The sequence below is a fragment of the Mytilinidion resinicola genome (assembly GCF_010093595.1).
Source record: "Mytilinidion resinicola strain CBS 304.34 unplaced genomic scaffold BDZ99scaffold_10, whole genome shotgun sequence".
NCBI lineage: Eukaryota > Fungi > Ascomycota > Dothideomycetes > Mytilinidiales > Mytilinidiaceae > Mytilinidion > Mytilinidion resinicola.
The window spans coordinates 331,616-347,131 of record NW_022985446.1 but is presented as its reverse complement, the minus strand read 5'-3'; the positions used below and the strand labels follow the sequence as shown (position 1 = coordinate 347,131).

Below are 15,516 nucleotides of genomic sequence, written 5' to 3'. Positions count from 1 at the left end.
TTCGAAGTTGTCACATCGTGGCAAGGTACGTAGTTGACCATTCAACCAATCAGCTCGACCGGATTTAGCCCTAACTGTAACCACTTAGCGTCCCCAAAAGCCCCTGAAGCCGATCCCTTGGCATCATCATCACCTCCATCTCCACTTCTTTTCCATCCTTCTACCCCATCGAAACAATGAACCCATAAGACTTCCGTTTATCAACCACAATGCCCCTCCCCAAATCCCTGCAGCCCCCGTCCCGCCCCCGCCCGAATCCCAAACGCCAAGGCTCCTGCCTCCTCTGCAACTCTCTGTCCCCCCTCTCCCATCCCAACACGTCATACGCGACCGAATCCGCGAAGCGCGTGCGAAAGACTCTAACTCTTATCATCGACGACCTTGCGCTGCAGAAATCGAAGCATTGTAACCATTGTAAGCTGATATGTGACGCGTTGGATGCTTTTTTTAAGGATTGGCGGAGTAGTAGGGGCAGGATTGTGGTGGAGATGGGGGAGAAGAGTCCGGTAGTTGTGAGATGGGAAGGGGAGGGAGGAGAGGGGACGTATTTGGAGATTTTTGGAGATGTTGGTGCGTGCGACGGCCTTTTTATCATCAGAATGTGCTTTTCAATTCCACATCTCAGTTTCATCGTTGATTCGGTGTCATTGATAGATCAACTTTTCTCATGATGATTAAGAGGGTTCCAAAACACTTGTGATTTTAATTGCCGATCATCACTATTCCCAAGATCAAAATTCCTTCTCATTTTTGCTACACAATGTTTTCCTTTCCCTCGTCCTTTTATATACCCTCATAACCCTCCTTCTATCATTCGCTGCATTCTCTCTCGGTGTTCAAATTCAAAACCATCTCCCCGCATTGACTAAGTACAACCCCAGACATCCGCCCCCCCTGGCCCACCCTCGGCGCCGCCCACCCCATCCCCTCTTCCTCCTGCTCCGACGCCACCCTCGCCTTCGCCCGCCGCTGCCTCTCCGACTGTCTAACCTCACCTACCCACACCCTATGTCGCTCTCCCGCTGCAACCTCAACCCCTATCCTCCCCGCCCGCCTCCTCGACGTCGGCCGCGTCAACGCTCCAACCAAGCTCGTGAGAACGCCCCCTAACGCGACCCCGACAACTCTTCCTTACGCAACACTGTCTCACTGCTGGGGCCCGAACCCGCTTCTGTCAACGACGACGGGTAGCATGGCGGCGTTTGGAAGGGGCATCGCCTGGGAAGCTCTTCCGCCGCTGTTCCGCGATGCAGTAATCTTGACACGACAGTTAGGGTTACGGTATATATGGATTGACTCGCTGTGTATAATTCAAGACAGTGGAGAGGACTGGGAGGTGGAAAGCGCGAAGATGGGCGCCATCTATCAGGCGTCACATGTTACGCTCGTGGCCGTCGAGTGTGGGAATAGTAATACGCCCATTTTCAAAGAGCGGAGTCAAGACGGGAGCCATGGAATTACGATGACTTATACGGATGGGAGAGGGAAAGAGAAGGAAGTTAGCGTGAGGAAGATGCTGGATCAACATCCGGAGAGCGGGAAAGGAGGGAAGGTCAGGCCGAGGGGTCCGCTGATGGGGAGGGCGTGGGCGCTGCAGGAGCACGTGCTTGCGGCGCGTGTGGTGCTGTTTACGGAAGGTGAGGTGCTGTTTGAGTGCCGGACGGGGTGGAGGTGCGAGTGTATGCCCGGGGAAAAGAGGGCGGGGGTGGCCGGGACCACACCCGGGATGATACCGAAGGCGCTTGCGAGTCTTCAGTGCTCAGCGGCTGAGAACGGATCGAAGAAAAGGAAGAGGAGCGAGAAATCAGAGCTGAAGTCGAAGAAGATGGAGTTGGGGAAATTGTGGTCGACGTGGCATACCCTGGTCGCGGCATACAGCACCCGTGCCCTTACGCACCCCCAAGACAAACTCCCTGCAATCTCTGGATTGGCATCTCAAATCGCCACTGCGACGTCCTCGCCGTATCTGGCCGGGCTGTGGTTGAACAACCTCGCCCATGACCTTCTCTGGTCCTCCCACCCCTCGTTGGCACCGCCGCATCTCGCTCCTCGATTGGCTTCGTATCGCGCACCGAGTTTCAGTTGGGCGAGCGTCGACACGGAGGCGCTCTACTACGAGCCAGACAAAAGCGAGGGCGAGAAGCTGAAGTCGAATATTGAGGTGCTGGACTGGAACATAATTGTCAAAGGGGAGAACCTGCTCGGAGAAGTGAGCGGCGGGTATGTCGTGCTCAGAGGCCAAGTGGTAGAGGGTACGCTGGTGGCCAACAAAGAGGGGGAACTTCGGTATTCGGTGCTTGTGAGAGGGTCGAGTTCATTGAGCATGGCGCCAGACTCGCTGATCGTTGAAGATGGAATGGAGGCTGAGGGCGAGGCTGCTAAGAAGGTCCGCCGAGCGAGGCCCGGAGAAGATAGGGGAGATATACGCGCGAAGGTCCTTTGTCTCAACGTTGCTGGGTTTGGGCGAGAATGGGTCAGTGGATTAGTGCTTGGTCTTTCCACGAGAGAGCCAGGTGCTTACGAAAGGGTTGGGGTTTTCGAGAGCGGGAGTGAGGTCTTTATTGGGAAAGAAAAGAAAGAGGTGAGGATCATATGAATGTTGTGCATCGATTGCGTCTTTAAGTATCCTACCATCTTTCCTGTTCCACTGAGCCGATGTTCCCTGTCCTCTGGAAGCCTACTTGTTGAAATTAGGATGGTGGGATGGCAAATGCAATGTCTCAGGCGCATTGGTGCGTGAAACTAAATCACACTTTGCAGATTATGAAGTTGATGGCATCAAAAGGAGTCATTATTATCGCCTTCAGGACTCTTACTCGCAGCATATCCGTCGTGTCTATCAAGTAAGCAACCTGACGCCAGCGATATGTCTGATGAAGGCCAGTTAAGATATCTAGTTGTAGCCTTAGGCCTTAAGTATAGTTCCAACCGCTATAAGATAAGGTAAGTTGTCCTAATACTATTGAAGTACGTTCAAAAGACTTCAGGAATTTAGAATAACTACAAAACTTTCACTCAATTGAGTAGTGTATGGCTAGAACGAGAGGAAAAGAAACCAGGATCTCAATGAATGTAGCAATTCCCACATCTAGCTCTCATCTACCGCCAGCGGCATTGCCCCATGATCCAAAAGTTCCTTCTCAATCCGATACGACTCTTTCGCTTTCGCCGCTTTCAGGGGTGACCCAAACTTTCCTCCTTGCGCATTCGGATCGGCTCCATGCTTCAGTAGAAACCGCACATAGTCTCGATTATGATACACCGCAGCCTGCAACGCCGATCCGTATTTTCCAGCCTCTTTGGTATTAACCTCTACTTCTCTTTCAATTAACAGTTTGGTGATATCCTGCGCATGCACTTCAGCGCTCAATCCCCTTGCACAGCATGTCGCCTGCAGCGGAGTCCCATACTTGCCACCCTCTTGGTTGACGTTGGCACCATGGGCAAGGAGAATTTCCACGGCTTCTTTATTAGCACACTTCGCTGCCGCAGCGAGCGCATTACCGTATTTACCTACGTTAGTATTGACAGGCACATCGCGGTCTAAAAGCAGCTGAACATACTGCTTCCCATGCATTGTTGCGGCAGCCTGCAGCGCAGAGCCGTAACACCCGCCTTCAATGGACGCCTCGGCGCCGGCATCGAGGAGTGTCTTCACGAGCGCGTCCGAGCCGACGGATATTGCGGCTTGCAGGGCAGTTCCGTATTTGCCTCCCACGGCGTTCACGTCTGCGCCACGGTCAAGCAGGAACCGGACCATGTTGACATGTGCCTCTTTCGCGGCCGCCTGCAGCGGATTGCCGTACGTGCCCTGAGGCGGGACGGTATTGATTCTAGCGCCTTTGTCGAGAAGCAGAGTGACAAGGTCTTCGCGATCGGATCGCGCCGCCGCTTGTATTGGATTCAGATAGACCCACAGATTTTCGAGGACTTCGTCATGCACGGGACGGTATTTGTCTTCGTCCTCGATGTTGGCTCCAAGCGAAAGGAGTCGCTCAATCATTGCGACTTGGCCCACTTCACTGCCCATACAGGCTCGTGTTAGGATAGACTGATGATCACCGGGGGTGTGGATGTTGGCACCTCGATCGAGGAGGTCGTGAGCGATGTCGTAGTAGGATTTAGACACGGCAGCTTGTAGAGGATTTCCGAAGGAGCCATACGGCTCTAGTGGGTTGATGATTGCGTTGTGGTCCAGGAAAAGCCAGTAGAGTTCCTCGTCGCCACTGACGATGGCATTGGCGAAAGGAGTGCCCCAGTGTCCAGCCCCTAGGTTGATATCCGCACCCTTTGCAAGCAGCTTTTCGATTACTTTGATATTTCCAACCTCAATTGCCTCATTCAGCGCTGATCCATTGAGCCCGGACGACCACACCACATTCGGATCCGCGTCAGCGTCGAGGAGAAAATCCATGTATTCCCAATTTTGGTCTTGAATACTTTGACCCAAAGCTGTATGACGCTCTCCGCCAGTGTAGTCTCGTATATTCGCTCCGGTCGCGATAAGAAGCTTCGTCTTTTCGAGCAAGTCCGCATACCATCTCCCGGAATCAAAGGACATAGCTTTGCCGCCATGTTTCTTGACATTGGCGCCTTTGTCGATCATAAATTTGAGCATTTCAACGCCGGAAACTTCAACGGCTCGACCGATAGCAGCGGCGCAAACATCCTCGGGCTCGTTCAGATCAAGCCCGTGATCAAGCAGAAGTTGGACTGTGCTTATCTTGTTTGATGCTACTGCCACTTCGAGGGCTGACGTGAACGTCTCTTCTGTGATGCGAGCGAAGTAAAGAGTAAAATGGCGGGCCTTTGATCTTTGCATGGGGTCGGCACCAGTGCCCAAGAGATATCTGGCTATCTCATTATGACCTTGAGCCAGAGTTGCTCGTAAAGCGGTTCCATACTTACCACCCACCACATTGACATCTGCGCCTTTGCTGACAAGTAAACGAACTAGTGACTCGAACCCTTTGCTTGCTGCTGCTTGCAGCGGCGGGATGTATCCTTTGCCTGTCCTATCCAAGGATGCTCCGTGTTCAAGAAGGAGATGGGTGATGGACTCGAGACGTCGTTCAATCGCTGCACCGAGGGGGTCTCCATAGCGTCCACAGATACGTTCTGGATTAACCAAAGCACCCTTTTCGAGAAGAAGGAGGACCAGCTCCTCTTTCCCTGACTCTACCGCGACTTGCAGCGGGGTGCCATACTCACCGTCCGGTACACCTTTAGGGTCTGCTCCGGCTTCAAGAAGCCATTCAACGCATTTTGGCGAGCTCCACATTGTTGCAAACTGCAAGATACTACCATATCTACAGTCAGTTAGAATATTGGCTGATCGGGGAAGTAGGCAGGGAAATACTGACTCTTTGTGTTCGGCGTTTGGGTCCGCGCCTCGATCTAACAAGATCTTCGCCAAATACTCTTTGCGACTGGAATTCAAAGCCTCTTCCAGAGCAGACTCTCCGAACTTCGCTCCGAGTTCAATGAGTCTTTCTGCAGCATTAACATTCCCAGAGAAAATCGCCAAATCAACAGGGAATTTCCCACGTCCACCGCGGTCATGGATATTGGCACCTTTACGGAGAACAAATTCCAGTACCTCCGGCTGCTTTGACTGTATCGCTCCTTTGAGCGGAGTGCCGTAGAAGTCGTTGCTGGAGCAGTTTATATCTGCTCCGTGCTTCAAGAGCAGCCTCATCAGCTCTATCTCGCCTCGTTTCGCGGCAAGTGCAAGAGGGTTTACGCTGGGGTGCACTTTTGCCCCGTTGTCGAGGAGGAGCTTGATTAGTTCAGGACTCGCATGGGAGCATGCCACACCAAGAGGATTCCAGTCACCTTTGGCGGGGAAGTTGATTTTCGAGCCGTTCCGCAGTAGAACTCGCACTGCATCGGCGTGATCCGCCTCCAGGGCCGTTGAAAGAGGAATGCCATATCGCTGGCATCGACTGTGAATATCGAATCCATGATCGAGGAGGAGCTGGATTACTTCAGGGTTGCCTTGCCTACAAGCAATATGCAAGGCATTGCCCTCGTACGCACCACCTGCCCGGATAGTTGCTCCGGAATCGACCAGTTTTTTGACTACCGCGGCGTTGCCAGCTTCGGCCGCCACATACAGGATGTCTCTACAGATTGCGGATTTTGGATCAGCACCGGCGTCGAGAAGGAGGTCAATGACTGCAGCCTGCCCGCTGCCAGCAGCGCCTGCAAGTGCAGAGTTGATGATATCGGTCCGCAGCTTGTTATCATGAAGGCTCGCCAACATAAACTTGACGATAGGGCTCAGTCCATAGTACGAAGCGTAATATAGCGCCGGCTTGAAGTCCCTAGTCGTGCGGCTATTTGGCTGCATGGTCACTTGTTTGGCGCCGTCTGGATTACATAGATTGAGGAGGTTGATCAAGTGGTTGTCATTTTCTGGATCGAAAACACGCATAAGAAGCGCTTCGATGGCATCTCGTTCCGTTTCTTTCACCTGCGTCAGGTGCGTAGCCCAGTGAAGAGCGGCGTATCCGAGGAATGGAAACTCAGAGTCGTGGTTCCGAACAATCTTCTTGCCACCGTTGAAATCAAGCAGGTAGATCAGGCACATCTGCGTGATCTGGCTGTGACTTAAATGGTCGTTGAATAGAAACGGAGTGGGTATCGACTCCTTCGTTCGGGACGCTAGTAAATACTCCTTGACCGAGAAATGCGCGAACTGGATAATTTTATGATCCTTTGGGGTTGGCCCATACCTATACATGCCTTCGGACCGTAATTGAGCATAAGTACTACGAGATATGTCGACCAGCGACACCAAGCTCGAACAAAATTCCAAAAGATCGGATGGATCTCCGAATCTGTTCTTCGTTGTGAAGGACTGTTTTTTCAGGTCGACAGCCGTAGCTTCCGCAACTTCTTGAATAGTCATGGGTCGGGTAGAGAATGACAAAAGCATGAGGATGGTTCGTAGCTCGCAGTGGTACATTTCTGGCACATTGCTGAGGATACGAGAATACGTAGTATCCAAGTCTTTTGGTGGGTTATTGAGCTGATCAAGGATTCTAGCTGGTTTTGAACATTGCCGAACTTCTTCGAGTTGGCAGGCAACCCAGAGAAATCTGGAAGAAGGATTAGCAGGTACTAGTAGGAAGGATTAAATTCACTAACGATCCGCCAGCATCCTTCATAAGCTTTTCTTCAATCTCGTTTTTGATGCTTTGCTCCAGCCTTTTAAGCCTGGGATATTTCATCATTTGCGCTTGGATGTGTAAGCGGATGTCCTCATTTGTCAAACTAGCATGAATGTCGATGTCAATGTCGCAAATCTCCTCCATGGCCTGTTTAATATCCACTTCGGGTCGACTTGCGACAAAGACGCTCAAGTTAGAAGCCTTGAGGGCTTTTATTTCGACCAGAGCAGCAAGTACCTGTTTACGCTCATGACCTTCAGATTCTGGGCATTCATCGAGGGCATCGATGATCAAAAAGGCTCTTAGCTCTTTCTTAAGGAGGTCTTTGAGAAGTCCAAAAAGTTGTTCTGAACCAGGCGCAGCTCCGTTGCATGCATCGTACAGCTTGACTACTGGCTTCGGTACTGCCTTCGTTCTAGCACAAATCTGACAGATGAGTGATCGAAGGAAACTAGTGTATGTTTGTCGGGAAGCGTTGCGGAAATCAAAGTAGTAGTAGATGACGGCGCAGTCTACACTGAGTTGCTTGGAGCGGAGATGCTCAATGACTGCTGAACAGAGGATTGTTTTGCCAGCCCCTGGGAAGGCATGGAGCCACAGGAGTTGACTAGTAGCCGATGTGTTGAACCAAGACGTGAAATTTTCCGAATCAACTAACCATTCACAAGTTCCCAGATCTCTCTTAGACTTGGCGCTGTCGTGGTTGCTCAATGGATCCGGTCCATCAAGCCACATTAGGATCCTAGCCTTCTCCTCGGCCGCCTTCATTTCCTGAACTGTTTTTCTAACCTCCTCCATCGTATCATGTATCAAGACCGTCTGAGTCGCTGCATCGCCAGCTAACGCCGTATAGAACACGCTCTTCAGCTTCTCTAGCCTCTCTAGTATCTTCTCGATACCTTTCGCCTCAAGTGCCCATTGCAAGTGTCGGCGCATAGTCGACGCATCCGTCAGCATCTTGAGTTTCTCATCTAGTTCCGCAAGCGCACTTGAGTAGGCCTGAAACGGGCCATTCTCAGCGTTCAAAGACTTGAGGATGACGAAGCGGTCAGGGTTGCGGTTGTTGGAAATGCATTGAAGTCGTTCGAGGAGGTTTTTAATGCTATTAGTGTCATCGATAGCATTTCGGATTTCTTTTGGTGCCTTTTTAGCCTTCTCGATGTATTCGTAGCAGCAGGTGAGAACCATGCCGCTGAACTGGATGAGTTGAATGACCATAGCGGCCTCTGCCATTTTGTATGGAAAGTATGGCCGCAAGCCTTATTTCTCTGCTGGCGTTGTTCGGGACAATTTTCTTCGGGGACGAACATGAATTCCTCTGCCTCTCCATCATCATCATGGAGGGTGGTTCTATTTATTATCACCGTAAAATCAGCTGGCAAGTAGAGCGGCCAGTAAAATGGACAAGGTGGACATTGACCTGGACGAGGCTGAGTTTCTGGCGCTTATCTACATTCCCAGCGCCGTCTTTTGCAACCCCTGATTGACCGGTCCAGCAAATTGGCTGGCGATTTTGAATCTGGTTGGTCGCTTGGATTTCAGCTGGCCGTTTGGATGTCGGCTGGGCAGCCCCTTGATTGACCGGTCGAACGAGTTGGCTGGCGATTTTGAGTCTGGTTGGTCGCTTGGATTTCAGCTGGCCGTTCGGACGTCAGCGAACCAAGGTTACTATATGAAAGTGTCACGTGCCAGCCTTGCACGTGACCACATCTGGGCCGCCAGGCACAGCCAGCCCATCGCAAACTCTTCCATTTTCGGGATCAAACAATGATAGCTCTGTCTAGAAAGATTATCCCACTGGGATTTATCAGCACTCAGCTCCTAATTGTGAGCTATCCGAGAGGTTCCCCGAAAAGCAGTTGGCACTGTACATACATTCGTTCAACATGCCAATATGAGCCGTGTCCGTTCTGTTTACTAACTGAGCACATATCAGCTTACGAATAAGTTAACCATGCCCATAGACTCCTAACGTACATTGTATTGGTCCGTCTTGTCTTATAGGATAAAGTAATCTATTTCTAGGAAATATTTGAGGTCCCAATACACGATAGTTCTCACTTGATGGAATGCTAGTGTTGAAACTAGTTACCAGCAGCGTAATAGATGTCAAGTTTAGTAACCGCTTCAGCATATGGAATATTTGCTCATCTCATGCCAGAACGATCCCCCTCGGTTCCAAGCCATGATTATCCAAGGCCTCCCCGTACATAACCCCGTAGACGAAGCACTCCCCTACAAGATGATACCGTGGCCAAGGTTCCTTATCTGCCTCGTCACCTACGGTGTCACCCGAGTCGGCAGGCTGTTCTCGCTCAACAGGTCTGATGACAAAGGGCGTGTCCGTTCCAGGTATGACAACGACTTTGTCGCCAGGCCTAGCGGTGTTCGGAACCCAGCCAATGCGGCGTTCTCGCGTGATGCACGATCGACGTCCAATGATCCGCTCCATAGCCCGAAGGCAGAATTCGTTGGCTGCTTCGGTGCGGCGGAGGATCTCTTTCTTGTGACACAGTAGCGCATCATCCTCGTCTTCCATTGCGGTGGCGCCGGGATCCATTACCCCAGCTTTTCCAACACCATGTGGTCCACGAATAGCTTGAAACCCTCCTCATAAAGCGCATAGCTCGTACCCGCGCGCATGGACTGGGCGATCATGACCGGTAGCAGAATATCGTAAGGGCTATGTGGACTCGAGCACAGATTGCCGTTCATCTCATCCGTGCAGACATTACCGCCATAGCTGTGTCCGCAATGCTTCAATTTCTCGAGAATATCTGCTACCTCTCGGAAGACAGTGGCCAGGTGATGCCAGACCTCGTCAATGTCATCTAGTTCCGGCGTCCGGGCACGACCTAGCTCTTGAACCTCATCGATAAAGATGGCCTGGAAGTAGAGGTGTTGGTCCATGATAATGAAAGAGAGCGCACAGGGGTTCACAGCTTGCTTCATGTCGCGCAACTGTGGTGGAACTGTGCGTAAACGAAGGGTGTCTGGGCCACCAGCAGAAAATCTTGTGGCGCGGTAGAAATCGGCATGACCAGGTATTGGACTTGCTGGCCACAGAAAGGTAGCAACGGTGGGTACTATGTCCCACTGAATCACCCAGCTCGGTAAGTTACGACTCGGAGGCCATCCGTGGGCTTGCGACAGGATCCGCAAGCCGTGTTTCTCCAGCAATACGCGAGTAGTCAGATGCAAAATCTCCCCTTCAGGGATGGTATAGTTGATTAGGTGTTGATGATCGACGACGGGATCTCGACACAAGCCTAGGACTCCGATAACCTTGTCTCTTGGATCTGTAGCTCGACATCTCCGAGTTGCGAGCAACATTGACAGGAGATCTGGCCCGCCCTCCAGCTCTCCTTTCTGGTACTGCTGGCGCACGATACCGATATGATACACTCTGGCCCAGTCGTGACTTGAGAGTGATTTTAAATTCCGACCGTAATCGGTGACGAAGGCGCTGGTGATGATTGAATAGCTCAAATTCCACAAACTATCCCACGCTATGGAGCCAAACCGGCCCCATAGAATTTGAGGCAACGGACCAACGCTGACTTCTTGCATGCACCACAACCTTTGAAACCACGGCCGCTGGAGGAGCCGTAAAAGAGGAGTAAGGTCGATGGTACCCTTTGGGACGACGTAATAGCCACCCTGCCGCTTGGGCTTATCTCCAAGACGGCTCGCGGCCAACATCATTTGGAGCAATGGCAGCATGACGTTCGCATTGTCATCCGTTCCGTCCCCAAACTCCCCCAACCAAACTGTAATGGTATTTGCCTTAGCATAAATATTCCTCATCATCTTGACTTGTTGTCTTTTCTCTTCCAGATCGCCTTGGTTAATACACAAGGCGTCAACCCAGATCGTGAGAGTCTTCACAGGGTCGCGGAGCCTGTTCAAGGCCGTGAACAGACTGCAAGTCACCTCTATGACGGCATCGTCGCATAAAATCGGTATACGCTCAGTACTACTACCCCAGTTGTAGCTGAGAGCATTGTACAATAGAGGCGATGTGATGGACACCTCTCTGAAATGACAACAAATAGGATCGTTCCGATTGCCAGGTCGGAGCTCCAGCAACCGGAGCATATTATGACCGGATAGTGGACGGTAATTGAGTGCAGGAGTGCCCAGGAACAAATCATTCAGCATGAAAGAGTCACGCAAAGCTTGCTGTTCAGTATTTGCATTGCGTGACCACTTTGAGCAGACGAGGCAGTGCATATGCGATATCTCGGCTGATGCCGATTCAGTCTCACCAATGATCTGAAGACTCTCAATTTCTGAAAATCCTTGGTTGAAGAAGAATTGGAGATGCTCGGTTGGCGTTTGAACATAGCATTCCAAGTGCTTCGAGAGACACTGATTTAAGCCCCAGTCAAAAAGTCTGGAGCCTACCTCATCGTGCCGATCGGGATCTTTGATGGCCAAAAAACGGAGTTCTGTTTATGGCTATTAGCAGATGAACTAACGTTTACGAATCTAAACAGTTGCACATACGGTAAAACGCCTTCGAACCCATGTGTCTCCTTGCTGCACTGTCCAGTATGGCACCATTGGTTATTCTATGATCAAAATTTAAGTATGGTGGCAAAGTCGTCCAAGAAATTGCCTCAAGCGCCGATATGGGGCTGATTCCTCGGCCATACTTCTCACATTCTGATTTGAGACTATCACCGAGCGATGAGCTCCACTCGGCGTTGATATCCGGATTTCTAGCTGGAAAGCGACCGTCTTCAACTGTGCTCTCTGCGAGCCAGTATTCCGCGTACCCGGCGAGCGAGCCGTCAACTTGGTCGAAAGCGCAGACGATGTGCCGGGTATCTCGTAGTCGGCTAATTTTGAATTGGAAAAGATCTTTGAGCATTGCTAGCGTTTCTTGAACTTGCTTGTTGGAAGAAGGATGTCGAGGCTGAAAACATTGAAAATGGCATTGAGCTAAGGAATCGGCGTCTTGGAGTCGAGCTAACACAAGGGAAACGTTTGAGTCGAGAGCGTGCGATCCTATGTGCCTCCTGCCGAGCCCAGCGAGAGTGAAGGAGAGCAGCCTCCTCGTGAGGGCAAGCATTTCGTTCGAGAGTTGCTCTCTCTTGTGGCTCGATAGATGCAAAAGAGGCTCTTCGCCTCTTCTGGGGTTTAAGATATCCGCATATCTAGTGCAAGCCGGACGAGGAATTGCATCACGGCGACAAAATGTGGTCGGGCGTCATCCACCGAAGATAATGGTGGCACAAGTGGCTACGAACTTGAGGTTAGATCGAGCCCTGGAGGTTGTTTCCTGACCAGTGACGGTGCAGCCTGAGCAGCGGCTGAGCCGAAGTCGAGCCTGGTGTTATCTGCTTACAAACCGGGGATACGGCGCTAACCAAAGGAGGAAGTGGGTGGAGGTCAATCGGTCAACAATAAACGCCATGATATAAAATGGTCTCTGTGGAGAGCATTTTAACAAGGGTGATAATGCCAAGAATTGCCCCCCTGGGTAACCTTCGTGTCTTGCCGATTGAGCTGCCATCGTCTTTGCTTTAGTCCACTAGCTTTAATAGAATATCCTAACTAGCTGTTTGATATATTGGGCCATATTTAGCGACCTAAATCTCCCAGAAGGTCGGGGATTGTTTTAAAACAGATCAATTGCGGATGAAGGGGATATAGCGAAGTGAACAATTTTTGGAATGACTTCGGAATACATCACGTGATCGTCTCCTGACCATCTCAAAGCCGCCGCGCGAATTGCCTTACCCCGCATCACCTGCATTGATGTTTCAGGATCAACGCAAATGAAATGAAGATGTATACTTTGTCTCGTCCAAGATACGGTCATCTGTCTTCATCAACTCCAAGCCTGAAAACAATCAAACTAAGGGAAGCAATTGCATCTCATCACTCCGCCGCCATAAAACCCCTACCCCGTCCTCCAAAATAATAAGCAGCCCCAGGATTTCAAATCTTATCTCAATTCACCCCCCAAAACCTCTTCCGCACCAGGAGTAGGCGTAGCAGCTGCCGGAGTCATAACATTATCCGGAGATTGAGTCTGCCAGGGCGCCGTCTGCCATGAAGCCGTCTGCCACGGATGTTTCTGCCACGAAGCCGTCTGCCATGGATGATCCTGCCACGACGCTGTCTGCCACGGATGCTTCTGCCACGGTGCCGTCTGCCATGGATGAGATTGGGTCCATATATTTGCTGAGCGCCAGGGCGAGTTGGCTAGGACTCCGGTGCTGATGGCGAGGAGGGAGACGATGGCGAAGATGCGGAGAATTGGGGATGCCATTTTGGGGTGGGTAGCGGCCTTAAAAGCTCTTTTTGTGGGGTGAGATGGGGTTATAGCGGGGGTTGTAAAGGTGGGTGATAGGAGCGATACTAGTTGGTTTGCGGAAAGGGACGATGCGGATATAGTGTAGTTAAAAGACGTACTTGACTTGATTTAAAAGGTTTTAGAATTGCTGCTGGGAATCTCAAATGGTCTAGGGGAAGTATTTATACTTAGTTATCGCGATGCGGGGAAGGACAGGGGAGGAGCGAAATTACGTCGCCCAGCGTCATCCTTTACCGATCTCCGTCCTTCTTATCTTCCACCTTCTCCATGGTTTCCTAAAAGGAGCGAGGTGCTATTTAAGTCCAGACCCAGTAGCAAGGTTTCCACTTATGGACTGGAGGTGGAGGGGTGGAGGAGTATTGAACCCTCGAGAACAACTTCCTGATGTCGGGGCGGAGTGGTGCGCGTGCAACATAGCGCAATTCTCCCTGCGATGGATTTGGCAGCAAAACGGCCACCTACCGAGAATTATGGAGAGTGGAGGCAATTGGACACACTGCTGACATCAAGATTTGACGATGACGAGTACCATTAACCCGTGCCGACAGTACATAAACTTGATTGCTGATTATAGACCGCAGCGCTGGTAGAGCGAGTGGTAGCTCGATTTCAATGAATGAATGCAATGATTATCTTTTGATGAAAGAGGCCGGAATCGACTTCTAGTCCACGTTGTCGGCCTCTTTCAGGTGTTTTGAAGCTCCCTAAACCTCCAACCATGACCCAACCAATTGCGGAGGTTTCTTGAACCTTTCGGCGCCGCCCAGGCTGAATTGCCGTTCATTGTTGCCGTCGTCAAAGTTTGAATAGGCCTAGAGTAAAGCTAGTCTCTTACGAAGCCTGACATTCAAAAGATGAAAGGATTGATATAGTCCCAGGAGCGTGGACGTTAGTAAGCGGCACATGAGCTGTTCCTACGCTACAAGACACGGAGGTGGTTCACGTGAAATCGAAAAGCTTTGGAGGTGTAATAAGCTTGCCGCGAGTGTCCTTTGAACTCCCTTTTCCTTGGAAGAGCAAGGTGGAGGGAGATAACGGCGATCAAAATTGATCACAGACAAGCTCATTAGTGATTATTCATCTCGAAGTTCGGGGTCGTAGTAGAATTTGGACAGCTTTGAGTCTATTTGCGATCAATACTCAGAGATAACTTCGTTTCATGGTGAAATCGGCGTTGGGTCAACCTTGGCCTGGAGGGGCGTCAGGTTCGCATCATGGCATCATGTGGATCATAAGCTGGGGTAGAATATGGCAATGATGGAAAAGTCAGAAAAACCCCTTGACTAATGGTGGATAACGTCGTAGGGGGATATATTGTGGATCTTCTCCATAGAAAGGGATAGTGATTTCTATTTTTGTCCATAGGAATCAGAATACATGAACGAAGATGATGAAGCTGACTCGGGAGATGCTAGGTAGCCGTGGGAAATGCTAAAGATGGAGTGCGTATGAGTTCGAGGAATGAAAGGGGTGGGAATTAAAGTCGTGCGGGTGTCGTCGAGCCAGCTGACTAATATCCAAAATAGAATAACGTAGTCGGCAAGCTAGTGGGCCATGCAAGCTAGTGGGCCACCCAATTATTGGTGCGATTTAGACCTTTTAGCACCCTAGCAATCTTAACAATCACAGAATATTCCAGGTTGTGACTTAGGATAATGATATCCGTGGTTATTTTAATATCATCTGTTAATTTTTTAGATCTCTTGATAGCCCTGTTTAGCCGCAGTAAAATGTTGCCTAGTTTTGGCCCCTAAAATCAAGTAATACCTACAATATAATAGGATTACGCTGCTATACTGCTCCAAACATTCTCTTAGCTATTAAAATGAGCTAGATAGTATATGCAATCTTAAAGCTATACTTTATATCTTGTAGTTGTTGAGATTTCTGGGGTGCTAAAAGGTCTAAATCGCACCAAAAATTGGGTGGCCCACTAGCTTGCATGGCCCACTAGCTTGCCGACTACGTTAACGTAATCCACAAGTTAGTGGCCCGCACAAGCTAGTGGCCCAC

The 15,516-nt window shown here is 50.5% G+C and overlaps 5 protein-coding genes across 5 annotated transcripts; 1 reads left to right on the top strand and 4 right to left on the bottom strand.

The window, feature by feature from the left end:
- Nucleotides 1–209: 209 nt before the first annotated feature.
- On the top strand, nucleotides 210–2,596 carry BDZ99DRAFT_476815 (HET-domain-containing protein; the record flags this gene model as incomplete). The annotated part of the gene is made up of 2 exons (XM_033722079.1): nucleotides 210–570; nucleotides 882–2,596. 2 exons carry the CDS (start codon nucleotides 210–212, stop codon nucleotides 2,594–2,596), a joined length of 2,076 nt encoding a protein of 691 aa, XP_033576342.1.
- Nucleotides 2,597–3,433: 837 nt separating this feature from the next.
- On the bottom strand, nucleotides 3,434–3,856 carry BDZ99DRAFT_347486 (ankyrin; the record flags this gene model as incomplete). The annotated part of the gene is made up of 1 exon (XM_033714448.1): nucleotides 3,434–3,856. A coding segment is annotated over one exon (423 nt), but the record flags the coding sequence as incomplete, so codon positions are not given.
- A 1,339-nt stretch (nucleotides 3,857–5,195) lies between these two features.
- Nucleotides 5,196–8,468, bottom strand: BDZ99DRAFT_531589 (uncharacterized protein; the record flags this gene model as incomplete). Its single annotated transcript, XM_033726457.1, has 5 exons — nucleotides 7,153–8,468; nucleotides 6,791–7,103; nucleotides 6,270–6,718; nucleotides 5,364–5,693; nucleotides 5,196–5,309 (listed from the first exon to the last, which is right to left on the bottom strand). Coding segments are annotated over exons 1-5 (2,462 nt in total), but the record flags the coding sequence as incomplete, so codon positions are not given.
- Nucleotides 8,469–10,934: 2,466 nt separating this feature from the next.
- Nucleotides 10,935–11,336, bottom strand: BDZ99DRAFT_388832 (HET-domain-containing protein; the record flags this gene model as incomplete). The annotated part of the gene is made up of 1 exon (XM_033715600.1): nucleotides 10,935–11,336. A coding segment is annotated over one exon (402 nt), but the record flags the coding sequence as incomplete, so codon positions are not given.
- Nucleotides 11,337–12,688: 1,352 nt separating this feature from the next.
- On the bottom strand, nucleotides 12,689–13,628 carry BDZ99DRAFT_463203 (uncharacterized protein). Its single transcript, XM_033720026.1, has one exon. It carries the CDS (start codon nucleotides 13,456–13,458, stop codon nucleotides 13,132–13,134), a length of 327 nt encoding a protein of 108 aa, XP_033576338.1. The 5' UTR covers nucleotides 13,459–13,628; the 3' UTR covers nucleotides 12,689–13,131.
- Between the last annotated feature and the right edge of the window lie 1,888 nt (nucleotides 13,629–15,516).